We start from the raw sequence: 18,553 nt of genomic DNA, 5'->3' as shown, positions 1-18,553 counted from the left end.
CTCCCAGCTCAGAGTCCCACCCCTTAATCAGAAAAAGTGCTACAATGAGAGTGAACCATTCATCTGATGAAACCTCACTCTTTCAGTGCCTCCATCTTCCTGACTCCTTTGTCATAGTCTTCCCTACCCTTTTTTGCAGCCCACCTGTGGTTGCCCGCAACATCATGAGACAAAAGCAACAGCCCTGGCTGGAAGCTATTTCCCTTTTTCCACCTCCCTGGAAGCTGATCTCCAAACTCACTACTCTCAGGGGCATTGTAGGTGCAAAGAGAAACAGAGAGTGGCTCTTGAATTCACAGTAGCAGGGACACAGTAAGAACATGAAGGCTTTGCTGATGAGCTTTGGTGACACTTGTAAGAGCCCAGCTCATCCATTAAAACATGGGATTGTGCAAGCTGCTTAACAAACATACACTGACTGTGTGGCTGTGGCTGTATCTGCTCCTGAATTCTTAGTTTTACAGTCTGGCTACTCATTAATCTGTTGGAATGGCTTTCACCTCACTGTGTCCAAGGACAATGTGCCAATCATGCTGATAGCAGAAGAAAAATCAGTAAATCAGAAGTGCTGCGACAGAATGTTTCTTACCACATGCAATACCCTGCTTGTTTTTTGAGTGCCTGACCTGTTGGTGCTGCCAATACCCACAAGCACAGCCCCCATCACTGCTCACATGCCCACACACTTACCCTCTTCTGGCACTACGTGTTGGTGCAAGTGATTGGGTGGAAGTCAGCACTGCATGCCTTTCCTGGAGAGTTAAAGCCTTATCTATTTTTAAATTATGCCCAGCATCCTGAAATCAAGATTTTTTCCTTCATAAACAAGTAAAAAAAGAGATAAAATGCTGCATATAACCTGACTAGTAATTACTAAGTATAGCACTCTCTCATGTTTACCTGTATGACTGTAATTAATTCAAGAAGAGATTCTTCTCTTCCCTAGTCGTGCTGGCTGCTCTATCTCTGATCCAGGCTAGGATGCCACTGGCCTTCTTGGCCACCTGAGCACGTGCTGGCTCAAGTTCAGCTGCTGTCAACTAGCACCCCCAGGTCCTTTTCCTCTGGCAGCTTTTCCTGTAATGCTGCCTGGGATTGTTGTTACTGAGGGCAGGACTTGGCACTTGGCCTAATTGAACCCCGTGCTGGTTTTGGCTGGTGCAGAGTTAGCTTTCTTCTCTGTTGCTGGTTTGGGACTGGGTTTTGGATTTGTGCTGAAAATAGGGCTGATAACGTAGGGATATTTTTGTTATTGCTAAGCATGGTTAATAGAGCCAAGACCTTTTCTGTGTTTCATATGGCCACACTGGTGAGGAAATTGAGGGTGCATGGGCGGCTGAGAGGAGATCACCCGGACAGGTGACCCAAACTGACCAAAGGGCTGTACCAGACCACATGACATCATGCTCAGTATATAAAGTGGGGGAAGAAGGAGGAAGGTGTGGACATTTGGAGTGATGGCATTTGTCTTCCCAAGTCACCATTACACATGATGGGGCCCTGCTTCTGTTAATGTATTTATAGAAACATTTTTATTGTCTTTAATGGCCATAACCAGATTAAGTTCTAGTTGGGCTTTAGCCCTTCTAATTTTCTCCCTGCAAAAACTCATAACATCCTTGTAGTCCTCCTGAGCTCTCAGCCTTTTCTTTCAATGGCCATAAACTCTCCTTTTTTGTTCTGAGCTCTGGCCAAAGCTCTCCAGTCCTCTTAGGAGGTACGACCTAGTGATTTGCACTTCCTAAAATAACTTGTATCAGAATGAAATATTTCTAGTCCACTCTATTCCTTGTTGTTTATCTTTCTCCTTTCCTCCCTTCTTTTGTACTTGATGATTTTAGAGGTCTTTTCCAACCATTCCCATCCCTTTTCCTTATTGGTTTATTTCTCATATCCCCTTATGTTTCCTTTCCCCTCAAAACTTTCCTCATATCTTTAGCTATATGCATATCAAGGCCGTGACTTTTTTTTCTCCAACTGAGAATACTGGATCCTTTCTGCAGCCTGTGCAGAGATAGGTGTCATGGTCTTCAGGCAAAAAGTGACAAGAAAAGAGACTGCACAGGGTTCCAGTGAAGCACGAGTAGACTTGCATAACCATGTTGCAGAAGTTGCTTTATTTGCCTTGCTCTGCCCGATTCTTAAAGATAAATGAGGGTGAGGCTCTAGCTCAGGGCATACAGTGGCCCTGGCATGCAGGGAAACCACAGTGCTACCCCTTTACAACTTGCTTGCACAGGCCCTCAGCTGAACCCTTTGCCAGAAAATACTTAGCTGGTCCCTAGACCTCTCCACTTTTAGGGCTGTTCACTATGAAGAGAATTTTTCTCTGTTTATCTGCATGTTGTACAATTAAAATCTCTTCTTTTGGGTGACCAGTGACATGACCCAAGGGGATGGCATGAAGTTGTGTCAGGGGAGGTTTAAGTAGAATATTAGGAAAAGGTTTTTCACCTAAAGGGTGGTTGGGCACTTGAATAGGCTCCCCAAGGCAGTGGTCACAGCACTAGCCTGACAGAATTCAAGAAAGGCTTGAACAATGCTATCAGGCGCAGGGTGTGACTCTTAGGGCTGCCCTGTGCAGGGCCAGGAGATGGACTTTGATGCAGGTCCCCTCCAACTCAGGATAGCCTGTAAGTCTATGGAAATATGATGCATAATTCCTTTATTGTTTTTTTTTTATCTCACTTTATCCAACTGAACATGATTATATCCCCTCTCCAGTGATTTATTAACTTCAGCAGATTCCAGTGAAATGTGTGTCAGAGGCTGAAGACAAAGAACATACTAGAGGTGTTCATGGCTGGTGAGCCTGCACACAGAAGTTAGAAGCAGTGGGCAAAGGCCTGTTCTTGCAACTCCAAGTTATCTTCACCTGGGGACCATAACTTGGGCAAATGTTATGAAACATTGACCATGCTCAGCAGACTGTAGCCATAGCTACAGTTTCTGACTACAAGGCACCTGTAGGGGAAAGTGGTTCTTTACTGCCACTTCACAGTCAGCACAGCCTGCTTCCCACTCCTTACTCCTGCCAGGGCTGAGCAACCTTGCATTGCTTGCTTGCCTGAAGCAGTGCATGATGTTGACTCCAGGTGAAGAGAGCTAGTGCTTTCTGAAACAGCCTTCTTTTAATGTAAAATTAGTTCTGCACTGAATCTGGCTCTATTTAACAGGAAACTACTTTAACTACAGCTCAAGTGACCTAACTCTTTAGAGGAAAAAAAAAGCTTTTAATGGCAGTTATGAAACACAGATTTTACAGACAACTATACATTCTGTCCTACAAATAATAAAATGCATACTAGCTTTAGCTAAAACTTTAGCATTTTTAAAAATAGGTTGCTTCTTCCTCATCTACCATGTTGATATTTAAGCTTACAAAGGTATCTTTCTTTCTTTCAGACAGCAAACTTAGCTGTTAAGAAAAATAAATCTTCTGGAGGGTGTTTAAATTGAAAATCCAGCATTTCTTCCACTGTGTGATAGCAATTTCCAAGTTACCTCTTATGAATGACTTCTGAAGAACATGGTAACACAAAAGCTCTGGGACACACATGTTAGTAGAAGACAGGAAAAAAAGAGCAACATTTCTGAAGTCTCACCCTACACAGTATAGAAGTTGTGACTGCTCCAACCCCTTTTTATTTTTCCACCTGCACATTTAAGAATGTCCAAAAGATTAGGTATACAAAATACAAAACCCTGCAAGTGCTCATTGTTATTGAAGCACAGAGATTGAGCAGAACTAGCTGGCAGGGCAGGTTATGCCCTTCAAAAAGTTTAGGGATCGTATCTGGAGATTATACAAATGTGCATGACACGGCAATGGAGCTGAATTAAGCACATATAGGATGACATCGAGTTTTGTGAGAACATGAACAAAGACATCCAGAAATAACACACAGGAAATAAATCAACTGCTCACAGGACAATGCCTTATTCATTTTAGTAAGCTGAAGAAATGCTAAAGGTGAAGGTGCAAATTAAGCTTGTGGGTTTACAGCAAGTATTAGAAGAATTTGAAGGGGAAAATAATATCCAAGGAGAGTACTCAATCAAGCATGAACACCTCTTTTTTAAATAATGCCTTTTCTTCCTTTGAGGTCTCTTATCACAGCCAAACAAGGCAAACAAGAAATTAAAAAGCACATCTTACATTACTTGAAGTAAAAATGCAGCAAAAGGGAATGAATATGAATCAAACATTTGATTATTTGGCTCTAGGATTGTCAGTAGTAGATGCTGTTTTTCCAGCTAACAAAGCCACCTTCTTGGAAGAGAGACAATTAAGGTACACATTTCAAAGATGGGCCAAAGTTTATTCAGCTTTAGATTTGGAAGTCACACTGAAGTCCATCTCTGCTTTTCAAAATAACTTATGGTAAGAAGAATGTGTACATACTGATAGCTTCTTTTAAAAACCTCCTGCAGAATAAATGGATACCTTACAATAGTATGAACCTGTGATCTTCAGTGTGATCTACAGCACAGCCTGAGCAATAAAAAGTTCTGTTTAAATCAAAGAAACACTGAACTCTTCAAACTTCCCTGACCTTATCATCAAACTCTAAGGATTTTAGGAATGCCACATCCTGCTCTCCTGCAGCTGGCAGTCACATTGCCCCAAGACTGCCCTAAGTGCATGGGCCTTGTCATGCACACAGGATTTTGGAATAACCATCAGTGTGGATCCTCTTGGACAGCTACACCCTTGTGCAGCATGCCAGTGTGTGCTGCAAAACCCATCATCGTTGTCAACTTTGTGAACAAAACCCTCTGAGATGGGGCAGTTAAGAGAGGATCTTTTCTACTCAGATGCTCTTCTGCAGAGTCATGTCTAGAATCAAACACTACTGCTCCATAAGCAAACATAGGGTCAATGAGCATATATTATGACATGGGACCTGTGGAAGCCAAAGCAAAGGCAAATTGACCTGAATCCAGGAAATGAACAAGAAGGGGGAAAGTACAGTAGCCTGTAGCAGTACAGTTTGGGAAATTGTCACAACATGGATGCACATAAACACTGCTGAGGTTTCTGACTTCAGAAATCTGAACCAAGGGGATTGAGGCTCAGTGGGAAGGGAACAAAACAACAGGATTACTTATGGCACCTTGCTGTGACCTCCCCACTGCATGCAACTAAAAGAAAGTTTGCCCATTTCTGTCAGAAAGTTTGACTTTCTGCCATATCCCCTTCCTATTTTCTTTTCTTTCTTTTCAGGTTCCTTGAGCCATACCTTCTTTATTGCTTTTTTAATGCTTTACACTACACAGGTTTAAAGATCTCTGGATGTATTCTGCTGCCCAGCATTGCTGAGCAATATTTCTGGCAGTACCTGAAACTTTACAAAGCTTAGTGATGAAAGTCAGAGCTTTCCTAAGCTCAGCAATGACGCCTGGTGGTGAAACACAGGGATCCTGTTCTTCTAGAGCTTCTGTGCAGATTGTCTTTTTAATGTTCTCTTCTTCAACATCCCGGGAACAAATCACATTGGAGGTCTCTAAGTCTTGGTTAGACAAGCATGTCAGAGCTGATCTTCCCTGAGGACAGCAGGGTGAAGCAGAAAACTTCCCAGCGTGTTTTCCTACAGCTTCATTAACTTCATACAGCTAAAGCTTTCAAATAAAGACCTTTCTGTAAGAAGTGCCCTAAAGCACTGCATGTAAATATTTATTTCTGTTATCAGAAACAAATTCCTTGTCTTATTATAAAACAGTACAGTGATTTATCTCTTCTTCCAGTGTAATGCATTAGTGGGCCATGCCTGAAACATGCAAGTAACCATCTTGAAAATACTGAGAACAGCTAGGTTTGTAGATTGAAAATGAAGAATAAATGTGCTTTCTTAAGTAGCATGCCACAAGCTAGAACACCAGAGTGACAAAGAGGGCTATAACTTGTATACAACATGTAAATCCAAAATGAAAAACAATTAAAGTCCTCATCCTCACAGTGAAGAATTTCTTCCTAATATCTAACCTAAACCCACCCTCTGTCAGTTAAAAACCACTCCCCCTTGTCCTATCATTACCTGTCCCTGTAAAAAGTCCCTCTACAGCTTTCCTGTAGGCCCCCTTCAGGTGCTGGAAGGTGCTGTAAAGTCTCCCCAGAGTCTTCTCTTCTCCTGGGCTGAACAGCCCCAGCTCTCCCAGCCTGTCTGCAGGAGAGGTGCTCCGCACTCTGAGCATCTTAATGGCCTCCTCTGGACTTGCTCAAACACAGGACCATGGGCTTCATATGTCGTGAGCCCCAGCTCTGGCCACAGCAGTCCAGGTGGGGTCTCATCAGAGCAGAGCAGGAGGATCACCTCCCTTGAGCTGCTGGCCACACTTCTTATGATGGGTGACAGGAAGACCCCATTGTGTGGGTGAGACAAGCAATGTGGATGAACAGGGCAGCAGCCACTGAGCTGTTGTGACACAGGGCAGTTGGCATGAGCAGTCTCTGAACAGCAACACACCCCAGACCCTGCTTTCCTTCTATTTCACCATAGACAGGTAAGATTTAAACAGCTGGGTTTAAATACACTTGTATGTGTGTGGTCGTGTGTATCTAATTTCACTGGTAAAGTTGTAAGGCTGTGTTTTAAGTTGTACAACAGTTCTGAAATATGCTTTGGAACCCACTCAGCATGTCTCTAAAAGTCCCCAGTTTGTCTGAGCCATCTGTTCCTATACTCTCAAGCCTGAGTAAATGAGGCACATGTATGAAATAGTCTTAAGGAAACCTTGGACTGAGGAGTCTTAGATCAGGTTTAATTGGTGCTACTTGCATTAACATGAGGTTCTCTCAGCTGTAAAGATGTAATTCCTTGCAATTTTACACATTTCAGTTAGAGAATCAGTGTAATACATGCTGGGTACACTTATGCTGCCTTTTTTTGTTACAGAAATAAAACCAGCAATGTTTTTGTGAAAAGGCTGATCTAGTTTTGGCAACAAAGCAATCTCAGTTTTGTAAAGCCTAAGAAAAGCCCCGTGGAAGTTCAGCAACAAACCATAATCCATCCTTTTAACAGAAGAAACTTCTATTGGCTTTTTAGAAAGTGTAGAAAGAAGTGCACTGAGTGTTTAAGTCATAACCAGTTGGGTGCCAAGCCTTTACAGATCGTAGGGACCCACAGGGATCCCACCTGCAGTCTCCATTTGAAAACAGTAACAATGAAGGGAAACAGAAAAATGGGCACAAGGCAAATCATACTTGAATCAGCCCTCTGACTGCAGCTCAGCAGAGAGGAACACTTATGCCATGACCTCATGCTCTTCAGGCATGAGAAACCTGTGTGAGAGCTGCACTTATTCAGGCACTGCAGCTACCTGGCTACTCCCTGGAGAAGAAAGGGATAGGCACGCTCACAGGGCTGAAGCAAAGCCTCACTTCCAACATGCCCACTACTCTGTCACAGCACTGAAGTCAGTTGATGAATCAGAACATCCAGCCAAGACTAAGAGATTATGACTTTTTTTAAAGGAAAAATATTTGATAGACAATACAATACATACAGGATCCTGTGATTACACAGTAATACTGAATCTGAGTGACCTGTAAGGAAGAGTTCCTCTCTCCTGGTGTTGTTCTGAGGCTGTGTGATAAATTTTGCTGAGAACATGAAGAAATAATCAAAAGTGATTGAGTCACTTCAGTGTGCACCATGTGCCCACCAAGGCACATGATTTGCACCTGTGCTAACACCCATCCCTCTCAAGCTCAAGTATAAAGCACTGGCTTAACCCAACATTCATACTTCACCTACTGACCCCAGCTAACTAAACACAATATATAAATCAGGCGGTTCAGCTGCTTGTGATTGTCTATTGAGATGCTTAGGAAAATCAGAATTTTTCTTTTGAGTGTTCATGCACACTTCGCAGCAGGCACTAGTGGTACAGGTTTTGGAACCAAAGAAACACTTGTCATTAGTTGCTTTTAAAAAAACTTTTGAACAGAAATGGAGACAAGAATGTATACAATAAAATATTAACTACTAATGCTCTTGGCATTTACAATCAACTTGGTATGTATAAAAAATAATATTTAAAAAATTAAATTAAACAGCTTCCCTGGGAAAAAAGTAATGCTGCATTTTCCATTATTTTTTTTTTCTCTTTTAAAAAGCTATTATATTGATATTTCAGGGTAAAAACCTGCATTTAACTAACCCTTCATGCACAGAAACAGCTCTGGGACTACCGAGCACCGAGACAATTCAGCATTACAAGGGCTGCAGATGGTCTTTGAAGTAAAACTACTTCATGTCCCAGCTTTATTCCATGAACTGCATGTCTCATCTTTCCCACCATCCAATTCTGAAGCCTAGTTGCTGTCCGAGTCATTGTCTTCATCTTCTTTTCCAGACAGAGCATGTTTGGATGAATCATTGGCTTCTCCCAAAGGAACAGCCCCTTTCCTCTGTGGCAAGACACTGAAAAAGGCCTCCTTCCAGTCTCTCTTCTCCAGGTATGCAAGGATGATCTCAAACACTGCAACATCAGAAAAGCCCATCAGCTCTTTTACAGGGAGGTAAGTGAATTCCTGACAACAACACACCCCCAAATCCATCTTTACAGAGGTTCATGTGCATTCTCTTGTAGCATCTTCAGAGCAGAGCTGATGAAATGCAGGCATGAACAGACACTGCAATTCTGCTACTATTGCAGCCTGAAGCCAAGCACACCCCGAGTCTCCAGCTGCATGACAGTATTTCTCTCAGGGACTGAGACAAACACTTCAGTCTCACCAGCACCTTCTGTACAGGCACCAATGCTTTCTCATGTTTGACAGGAATCCTGCTGTGGATGCACTTTAACAAAGATTTTGACCCCTCCTATAATTAGCTCTTCCTTTCTATATAAGGCAACAGTGAAAGATCCAATTTTAGAAACATGTAACATCTTACAAATACATAGGGTTTGATAATTTTTAAGTCCTGTGCCATACTATATTCTCCTCCATGCTTAAATAATCTTTATTATCATGCAAATGCCAGCCTCATTGATATGGCACTTTCAGAAAATAAAGTTACCATTGAGCAATGTGTTACATAAAAAAATAAACTTGAAATAAAGCAAGGTAAGATAAGCTAAAGAATGTGCAGTGGGGCAAAATAAAGACTTTGACACCATGTCAAAAATTTCCATGAAGGTCTGAGTAGGCTCCATTTTGCATGTATTTTTGTTTAATGACATCAAAAGACAATCTAATAATAAAGCTGAAAGTTTAAAAGGACCAGGATTCAAGGTTTGGTTAAGCAATTGAATACATCAGTCAGAACCAGGAAAATACAGTTATGAAAGTTCACTAGTTGGAGTACTGCTGACACCAACTGAGGAAAGTCTACAGGTATTGAGGCAGTTACTGCTGAACAAAGCTGTTGAAATGTTGAAAGAGGTGAAAACATCACAAACATTCATTCTCCCTTGGCATAAAATGTGTACCCGACAATAAAATACAATGTTGGAGAGTTTCCAACATTTTACTCACTTATACAGTAAACCTGGAAACAAGACCAGGATAGTAAGAAAGCCCTAAGTAATCCTCAGACAAGCCAACAGGATACAATGTTCACTTCTAAATGGCTAAGACACCATCATTTACATTTAACCATATCTATAATATTTAAAGGTCATGGCAATTAGTGTAGTCTGAAGGCAACTAAATTCAAGAAATATCAACATAATAAAACAAGGTTTAGGCCTCTGCACTACAGTGCAGAGGGTTCAAACTGTAACTATTACAGGTATATTCTAAAATAATGTAATTCTTTTATGATTTAGAACTTACCATGATTGACAGCTAACACTTTCCGACTGTTCATTTTGACAAAGTTTCCAAGTGGCAGCTGTGCATGACCAATTCCCAGCTCTACAGCTTTTCTGTAAGTAATTCCCTGGGGAAAAGATACCAAAACAAGTGGATTGAGAATTACTGTTTCAGATCAGCCCATACAGATTTACTACAAGTATCATTTTGTGGCAAGAGTTTTGCCTGTGCTGCCATGATGTTGCTTTAGTAGTTCGTTACAAAAAGAAACTTAACCCGATTGGACAGCACCTTCCCCAAGGGCTTCTGCCTCTGGAAAACTCACTAGTTTCTATATATGTCACACTGTGACCTGTGGTCAAAAGGATTGTAAATGAAACCTGTTCATGCAGCGGCAGCTCTAGAACCATCAGCTGTTGCCTGTTTTCAAGGTAAGCTTATGGTAAAGTACAAAGTTATTCAAGTTGTAGTCACTCGGTGTTTTTTCAGAGGAAGAGTAAAGGATAAGAAAACTCTGGAAGAAAAGCCACTGCTGCCACCACAAGTGTTTTTCACATTTCTTCAACATTTTTTGAATTCTTTTTTGAAGAAGAGTTCTCATTATTAATTATGTTAGTTTACACATGAACAGCAATAACGTCAAATAAGGTGCCAAAAAAAAAGCTGCAAAGAAACAGACCCACAGTTTACCTTGTGGTGATTGTGATCCACCAGTCCTCCAATCACATAGGCTTTCTTCTCATCAAGCTCTCTGAGAACGTCTGGGGAATCTGAGGTAAGATAGACTAGGTCTTCTTTCTTTATTAGCTCACTATAGTGCTCTGTTCTAATTTGGATATCCTCAAAAAAAAGGTAGTTAAAAGAAGTTACATTCAACTGATGAATTGCTGACCAAGCTTTACAGACCCAAGATGGGACTGGCAAAATAAATGCAACAGTATGTGGTCATTCCATATTCCTCCCTCATGTTCAAATAAGTAGCACAGTGCAGATTAATTTTCTGTGTAAACAATCCAGTCCCTAGAGCACTGATTTGTAAAAATCATCAGGAAATTTTCCGAAGCCCAAAAGAACTTTACAAATCCTTAAGTTCTTGTGATTCCCTTCAAACGTTGCCATATTTTTCCAATGGATCCATTAAAAAAGTGAACCCAGAAGCAAACGCTTAGTTAACATTAATTGTTCAGTAATGTAAGTTTATGCTAAGCTCTCGTGAAGCAGCTATTGCACAAGAACTGCTGGAAACAGGACTGCTTTTGTTTGTTCTAAGTGCTCTTCCTTTGGAGTTGTTGGAATAGTGGCTTAACAGGGAATCACAAGGAAAACCAACATGAGCTTGACCATAAGAGAAGCTACTTCTCTCCAGAACACTTCAGTGCTGAGAGGCAACATGATGAAAGTGAAAGTGCACACCAGAATCACATCCCAACTGGCAAGTCTTATTTTAGACATGGATAAAAGAGCACTGTCAAGACAAATAACTGCTAGAACTGCTTAAATCAAGGAGTCCTGCTTAGTCTATCAAGAATGTTCAATGAAAATAAGTGAAAATGGATCTGTGTGTAGTTTTTCAAGCAAAATTCAAATCTAGATTCAAGAAAATCAGTCTTTGGCTTATTTAAGTTAAATCAATTAAAAGGACAAACAGCTACACTTTTTCAAAGATGCTATTGCTCACATGTATTAGAAAAATCCATGTGGAAAAAAATAATGTTCTTCACAACTAACAATATAGTTAACAACCACAATCAAGACTTTAACTTTTTACAGAAATACTCAATTATTCACCTTCCAATTCACCCATCCTTTGTCATTTTCGTTCATGTTGGTCTTCAACTGTCCCCCATGGCTGGTCAAGTAAAACTTCAAACAGAACAAACAAGAGGTACAAAACAGAAACATCAATTTGCCACAATCTGTTTCCTCTCTTTCCACCCTTAACAGTTCGCTAAAACTCTTAATATTTTTTGGATGGAAGTGGTATTAGGACCATATTCATATAGTTAGGGATATGTTTAAATACAGACTTATAGTGACTTTTTAAAAATCTGCCACAGCTAAAATCAAGAGTATCAACAGCCTTTTACTGGCACACCTGGATCTGGCACTTTTCATCTGCATGCACATACTGTTCCATATACAGGGTATCCTTATAACATGTGGCTGTTACAATAGAAATAATTTTCTTATTGAAGAGGCAGCTTAAATATTTTCTTTTCCTACTACAGTTCTCATGTTTGGTACTTGGCAATAGTCAGTGTTCATTCTGTTCAAACATACCTGCACAGGATGAAATGCCTTGCGATTTTCTGCGTAGCATCTCTGAATCTGCTTGTGAAGCTTCTTAACATCCTGTACACAACACAGTTTGTTTTTATTTAACTGTTTTTATTTAAAAACAGTTTGTTTTTATTTAGTCCTTCATACAGACCATCACAAAATGCTTTATCATGAGCCAGTCAGAAGCTAAAGAGAGAAAAAGAAAGCTTTTAACTGGCAAAAGTGACTACTCAGAGAGTGTGGGCATCAGATCCTGAGAGAAAAAACACCCACTGTGAGGGGATTATGCTGACAAGGAGACACACACATCTTCCACACAGGTGTACTTAGACACCTCTATGCATGTGCATGATTTACATTATTCTAGGAAAAAAAAATCACAGGGATTTAATTAACATACAAAATTAATCTGAGGAATCAAACAGGTTTATTACTGTCACAACACTTGGTCTGTAACCCATGGGAAAATCCTCAGAACATACAGTCTATATTGAAGAAAATTAAATATACCTAGTTAATCTGAAGTTCCTTTTACCTTTAACACCATCAGGTCATCAAAGCTGCAGTCCACAATGAGGCGAAGTGTGCTAGGAACAACTTCCCTGCGCATGCACTTTCTGTCATTCCCCTCACTACTGGAATCCAGTTTTGACTGACGTTCTAGTTTTCTCTTCTGGCGTTTTTCTTTTCGTTTCTGCCTAAGTAAACAAACAAATCAATCCTCAAAAAGTGCTGCCAGCTCTGCTGAGGTACTGTGTTATGCAAACAAATGCAGACTTCTAGGATCAAAGTGGTTGTCCTGTGACTGTGATAGTTTAAACTCGGCCTGTTGCCTGCATTTGTGCCACACTGAGACCAGCACAAAACGCCCCCACACCTTTGTGAAGTTCTGTAAATACCTACAAAGACAGACATCTGACACAAATGTAATTTACTCAATACTGGGAGTCTCGTGGATTTAAGGGTGCTCTGAGTCAAGCCTCATAACAGAATTAACCAAAAAGTGATTAGTTTACACATGAACAGCAATCACAGTATCAGAATGAGGAAGGCAATTTACGTCCTGTTTCACTGAACAGTTTCTCAAAAGGCTTCTGAAGAAAATGTTCCATCCTCCAGTCCTCCTGACAGGAGCAGGCAGTTGTTAGATCAAATTTCAGAGACAGCAACAACCGCTGTCTTGGGAAGGAGCACCCAGCAGTCAGTGCGATAAGAATAAACCACCATCAGTGTGTTTGCAGATACACTTTCTCTCAACACAACAACACAGAGGCTCTGTGTAAGTCAGCGTAACTTGTAGCACAGCACTTCAGGTGTCAAATGTAGCTGCTTTTATTCAGCGTCTTTGTAAGAGTCTCAAGTCTGACAGCACCAGGAAAAGAGGAACAAGGCCACATGTTCTGTCTCCCTTCTGACAAATGAACAACATGCACGTTTGAATCCCTCCTGACATCCTCTTGAAGCCGAGGAACAATTCTAGTATGAGGAGGGGATGCTTACCTCTACAGCCTCTTCAAGTGCAGACGAAGTAGCCCGGGGCTACTGCTTTAAACCTGGTGTGGGAGAAAACTGGTTCAACTGCCTTGATTTGATGAAGCAATTCACAAGCACATTCTGCTGACACGTCGTTATTATTAGCACTAAATATTACATGGGAACCATGGGAAGCAGCTTTGCAAACCATACCTCCGTAAATCTTTCTGTTCTTCCCACTGCTTCTGCTTCAACAGCTTCTTCCTTTGCCTCTTGGACATGGACTCAAGGCATTCTTCCTTGCCTGAGCCTGCCTCCAGTCTCTCTAGTGGATTGTCATTTGACTTCACCTTTCCTTCCACATCAGGAACTTCAGGGAACGGGGTATTTTCCATTGGCACCTCTGGACTGTCTGTGGGTGTTTCAGATGACATTAGCTTTTGGCTGGGTTTTCTGATTTGTTTCTCAGCACATGCCGGATATTTCATTAAAAACAAGTCTTCTGCTCACCAGTTCTCTAGGAAACAAAGTGATATAAGCGTCATTAACAAGATGCTCAAGTAGAACAAACACCAGTTGATACCTACTATAAGCCTAAATAAAGAATAAGAGAAGGCCTTTTTTGTTTGTTTAAAGGCTCTGCAAATAGTAACATAGAACATTCTAGAAAGATTATAATCTATATTCTGAGAGTCTAAAATTCTGCCTGCTAGATCTGCAGGTAGTGAACAGTTTCTAATTAAAAACTTTGCAAAAGAACAACAGCATAAAATTAGGGAATCATACTGAATCAAATGTAATAGGGAAAAAAGCATTAGCAGTAGGTGTACACAAACACAAAAATTAAAGAAATATACTGCAATATAACTACAGCAGCATGTTAGAGAAATGTAATTTTAAAGGGACTAAAGCCATTTGGGGAAAAAAAAGGAAGTGTGAACGAGCTGTACTCCTTCAAAATTAATTTTTATTTCTACTGAAAACAGAAGACATTGGACAGTAACAGACACCAGCCACTGTCAGTAGAAAAACACAACAAGTAAAAGGATGAACAACTGTTATTCAGCAAAACACTCTCGGTTCAAATCAGTTACAATTGTAACCACTCCTTTCCAATAGCAAGCACGATTTTTCCGCACTAGCAGCTCCTCTGTGCCCGACACCCACACAATTCCCCAAGGACAACTTCACTGGAGAACACTGCATCTCCAACAGGCAGGAAACAGCAACGCCCTGGCTTCCTGCAGTGGCAGCAGAGACAGGAAACAAACAAGACACCAGAAAACCAGCGGAGGTTTTGCTGGCACATCCCGATTTCCCTGTCTGAGGGCGTTCACACACCGAGCCCTGCGCGTACTTAGGCGCACAGACCATATATATACACAGGCAAGCACACGGGTATCTACACCCGGACACGCCATACGCCCCTCACGGCTGCGGAGGGCCGTGTCCGTCCCCGCCGGCTGGCCCGCGCTGAGGGCCCCTGGGGCCGCCATGTTCCCCCCCGCCCCCGAGGGGCCGCAACGTACCCGCGAGCCGCCCCGCGCGCCCGCCGCCGGAAGGGGCGGAGCCGCGCGCGCGCAGGCGCGCGGGGGAGCAGGGCGGCGGTCACGTGAGGCCGCCGGGCAGGGCGCCCCCCAGCGGCGGGCGGTGTCAGGGCGAGCGCCGCCCGTCGCCCCCGGCCGTGGCTTCGGGGGCTCCGTGGGGATAAAGGGCAGCGAAAAGGAAGAGAAAAGCTTATTTTTATCTGATGGTTTGATGGCACCGCTGAGTTCACGCAGGGGCCAGCGAAGTATTTTTAGCTGGTGGCATTCCTCGGGGCAGATTTGTAGCCGCAGAGGTCCCGGCAGTGCCGTGCTCCCTCCGGCCCCGCAGGAGAGGTACGCCCCGCGTGCTTCCTATTTTTAAAGGCCACCGGCAATTAGCTCTTTAAACTCCGGTGTCCATGCCCAGCGAAGGGCAGCGGTCTTTCGCCGCCAGAGAACTTCATGAAGGAATGCTGCCCTATTAGAGGAGTCGGTTCTGGAGACTGGGATTATATTCTATGGGAACAATGTATTTTGGGCAGCCTGAGTATGTAGATGTCTGTTTGCCCCTGGTTAACGAGGCACACAAAGTTAGCAAGCACACGAGCGTGTGCTACCATAATCCCCTTTTCGTGAGCATCGGTGGTTATCTCAGGTTTCATTGGTGCCAGATATACACACTCGTACAGTTTTAGTGCTGGTTTCAGGTTCGCTACAGCTGTGTTGCACTCACAAAACTGAGTGGTGTCACTATAGTGAGACACTGACCTTTCAACTGCTGTTGGAATTTAATATTTGCTGTAGTATTTGATCTAATTTGTGATTCCTTTTCAATGCATTACTTTAAAAATAGCTAGATTTGCATTTGCTGGGGTCTATTTAAAACCTCACTCACGTTACTATTAATATCTAGCTTGACACGCCAGCATCATAAAAGCCCAATTGCTGCAGTCTCCCTGTGGAGAATCCTTTGGTGTTTTTTGGTCACTGAAAGGCAGCAGACAAGTTACTGATAGAAGCCCTTTTTCTAAAAAAAGCAAAAGACATCTGACAAAATCATGTAATACGCAGATGTGCTTTTTCCTAGAATGAAGAAGCTGCTTACGCAGTTTGTTTTTCTCACAGTGCCCTCTGCAAAGCGTCAGTATTGCTCATCCAGCCCCCTGTGTCCTCAGACACCAACAGAGCGTAATACAATGTTTTCTGAAGTCTGCCAAGTGCCAAGTGGTGACAAAGTGAAATGAAGAACTGAGCAGTTGCAAATATTGAGAAAGAGCTGTCTGTCTAAATTCCATTATTTTTATGGGGCCTTAATGTGACTTTTTCAAGATGCTGATCCCAATGGTGAGTCACCCTCCCCCCCACCCAGCAACAGAAAGAACTAAATATTCCACAGCTTAAAGCTGCAGCTCAAGAGGCAGACTATGGAGAAGGAAAAAGCTACTCAGGGGAGGCTCAGGTTTGGACAATGACATTACTCCCTGTGGGCTGGGTCTGACTGCAGCACTCTTGAGGAAGGCTTAGGGTGCAAACTGGCTTTGGCCAGTGGCTTGGATGGGCATCTCTGACCCCCAGCCCCCTGTGGTAGAAACGGGAGGTTTTATTCACCCAAAACCTGGGAGCTGGGGGCAGCAGCTGAAGGGCAAAGATGCACTTGGGTACTTTGGTGCTCACACCTGAAGGTTTGAGTTGAAAAGCAAGATCTTTGAGCTGTTGCTTGAGAAGAGAAGGCAGAAAGAAACATTTTGTTGACCTCAGAACATGGGAGGAAATCTCATTAGTTTTATTAGGCTGTATAAAGATATGAGCACTACAGTTTGGACTCTGGAAAATGTGCAGCAGCAGGAATACTTTGACCCCAGTCCGTATGCCAGCATGGCGTGAAGCATCCATGAGGGGCTGATCCCACAACCTGTACGTGGTGTGGACTTTGGTGGGCACAGCACCTTTTCACTGGAGTAATCTGACTGAAAGGAAGTCACTGCTGATTAACTCTGGCCATAACTGAGGTGAGGCTCAGGCCTCCTGTTTCTAGGATGTCTGAAGAGCACCCCAGCTCCGTGTTATAGGTATGCCTATGGGTGTATAAATGTGTGTGCACGTGGACATGTATGTACAAAATTTCTCTATGTGGCCGTTACATCCTTAGCTCTGTAATTGGCACAGCTACAGTGGTGTCCAAAGAGAGATGTGGATTTACATCAGCAGGGGATCTGGCCAGGGACATTCTAACAGAGGCCTTTTAAAAAAATATTTTATTTGGAAGAAGAAAAATTTCTTGCGTCTCAAGAGCATAGAAAGAGGACAATTGCTCTTCTTCAGATTTCATACCAACATCACCTCCCCCTTCTGAGTAAAATGTCAATGCTGCTTTTCTAAAGCAGGATCCATATCTCTGGTCTTTCTCTAGATGGAGTTGGTTTTGCACCAAGATAGTGTCCTTATTTTTTCCAAAAAAGCACAGAAAGCCTGGCAAGCTCCTTGTTTACTAAATGCAGCAAAAGGAGTCCTCTGCCTCAGCCCCTTGAATTCAGAAGCATGTCACAACCTGTGCTGAGAAAGCAGCATTACCAACCACAAATGGGGAAGAAACAACAGCAGACCCCTGGGGTTTCCTAATCTCCCTCCCACGTGTGCACACATACAAACAAAATACAGGAAGAGGCCCAGGGGGAACTTCCACAAGGTGCAGATGAGCGTGGGGGAGAAACAGTGGCATGGACCTGTTGTTTCCCACTGCTGGGCAATGATTGACATCCACAGTGTTCACTCGACTTCTCTTTTACCACAAAAAAAACAGAGGAGGCATTTATACCACTCAAGGTGAAGGCTGTTCTCACTTTACCATCCCTTACAGAGGATGTGGCCCTCTGGGAACATCTAATTGCAGCCTGGGATGGCACTTGCTGGGTTGGGGTGTTCGTAGATCGTAGATTGCAGTAACATGAAAGCAACCCGTGGAATTGAAGGGGAAGGCTGTGTTGATGGCTCACTTGTGTGTTTCCTTTACTGGCAGGAGTAGATCCTGCCTCCTCACAGAGCTGGGAAGGCTTTGTGTGCTGGGGGAGAGGCATGCAGCCTTGCAGGCTGTGTGCCAGGGCATGCCAAGAAACACGGAGGGTTGGCCTGCTGCCCCACTGACACCTGAGGGACAGCTGAAGGACATCCTTTAACCAGGCCAGGGGCCGTGAGGTTGGTGTGAGAGGGCCTGGGATTTACTGTCAGAGGAAAAGGGAAGCATGTGGGTTAGTCAGCCAGGGCCTTTTCAAGGGAGGTGGTGAAGGAGGCACAAGAAAAGGAGAAAGGACTTGGTTTGCCCTGCTCCCAGACCTTGCCAAGCAGGTACCCTTCACAGAGATGGGACAAAATCTCTTGTTTTATCTCATCTTTCAGGCTCTAACCTCTGCCACTGCAATGATGTAAGATGGGGGCTGAGGATGCTAAAAGAACCACGACTTAGCATGGTACAATGTAGCAGGCACTGACATCACATCTGAATCTGTAATGA

At 42.9% G+C, this 18,553-nt stretch overlaps 1 protein-coding gene and 1 long non-coding RNA gene across 3 annotated transcripts; one reads left to right on the top strand and one right to left on the bottom strand.

Annotated features, from left to right (window-relative positions):
* Positions 1–6,741: 6,741 nt before the first annotated feature.
* On the bottom strand, positions 6,742–14,007 carry TRMT10A (tRNA methyltransferase 10A). Of its 2 annotated transcripts, XM_068187515.1 has the most exons (7): positions 13,733–14,007; positions 12,582–12,744; positions 12,047–12,118; positions 11,555–11,629; positions 10,457–10,606; positions 9,788–9,893; positions 6,742–8,487 (listed from the first exon to the last, which is right to left on the bottom strand). In XM_068187515.1, exons 1-7 carry the CDS (start codon positions 14,005–14,007, stop codon positions 8,321–8,323), a joined length of 1,008 nt encoding a protein of 335 aa, XP_068043616.1. In that variant the 3' UTR covers positions 6,742–8,320. The 2 variants fall into 2 exon arrangements, with proteins under 2 accessions (XP_068043616.1, XP_068043617.1); XM_068187516.1 differs by lacking the exon at positions 11,555–11,629.
* LOC137472445 (uncharacterized) lies at positions 8,395–10,598 on the top strand. The gene is made up of 2 exons (XR_010998188.1): positions 8,395–8,527; positions 8,608–10,598. It is a non-coding gene; the product is annotated as an uncharacterized lncRNA (long non-coding RNA).
* Positions 14,008–18,553: the final 4,546 nt, after the last annotated feature.

Source organism: Anomalospiza imberbis, chromosome 4 (genome assembly GCF_031753505.1).
Source record: "Anomalospiza imberbis isolate Cuckoo-Finch-1a 21T00152 chromosome 4, ASM3175350v1, whole genome shotgun sequence".
Classification (NCBI taxonomy): Eukaryota; Metazoa; Chordata; class Aves; order Passeriformes; family Viduidae; genus Anomalospiza; species Anomalospiza imberbis.
This window is presented reverse-complemented; position numbering and strand designations above follow the sequence as displayed.

Bases quoted from the DNA above. Each gene is read 5' to 3' on its own strand.
- TRMT10A (XM_068187515.1), bottom strand. From the start codon at position 14,007: ATGAAATATCCGGCATGTGCTGAGAAACAAATCAGAAAACCCAGCCAA. The intron at 12,119-12,581 runs GTAAAAGGAACT...TGTTGTGTACAG, and splicing joins ATGACCTGATGGTGTTAAAG to GATGTTAAGAAGCTTCACAA. The intron at 11,630-12,046 runs GTATGTTTGAAC...TTCTGTTTGAAG, and splicing joins AGGCATTTCATCCTGTGCAG to TTTTACTTGACCAGCCATGG.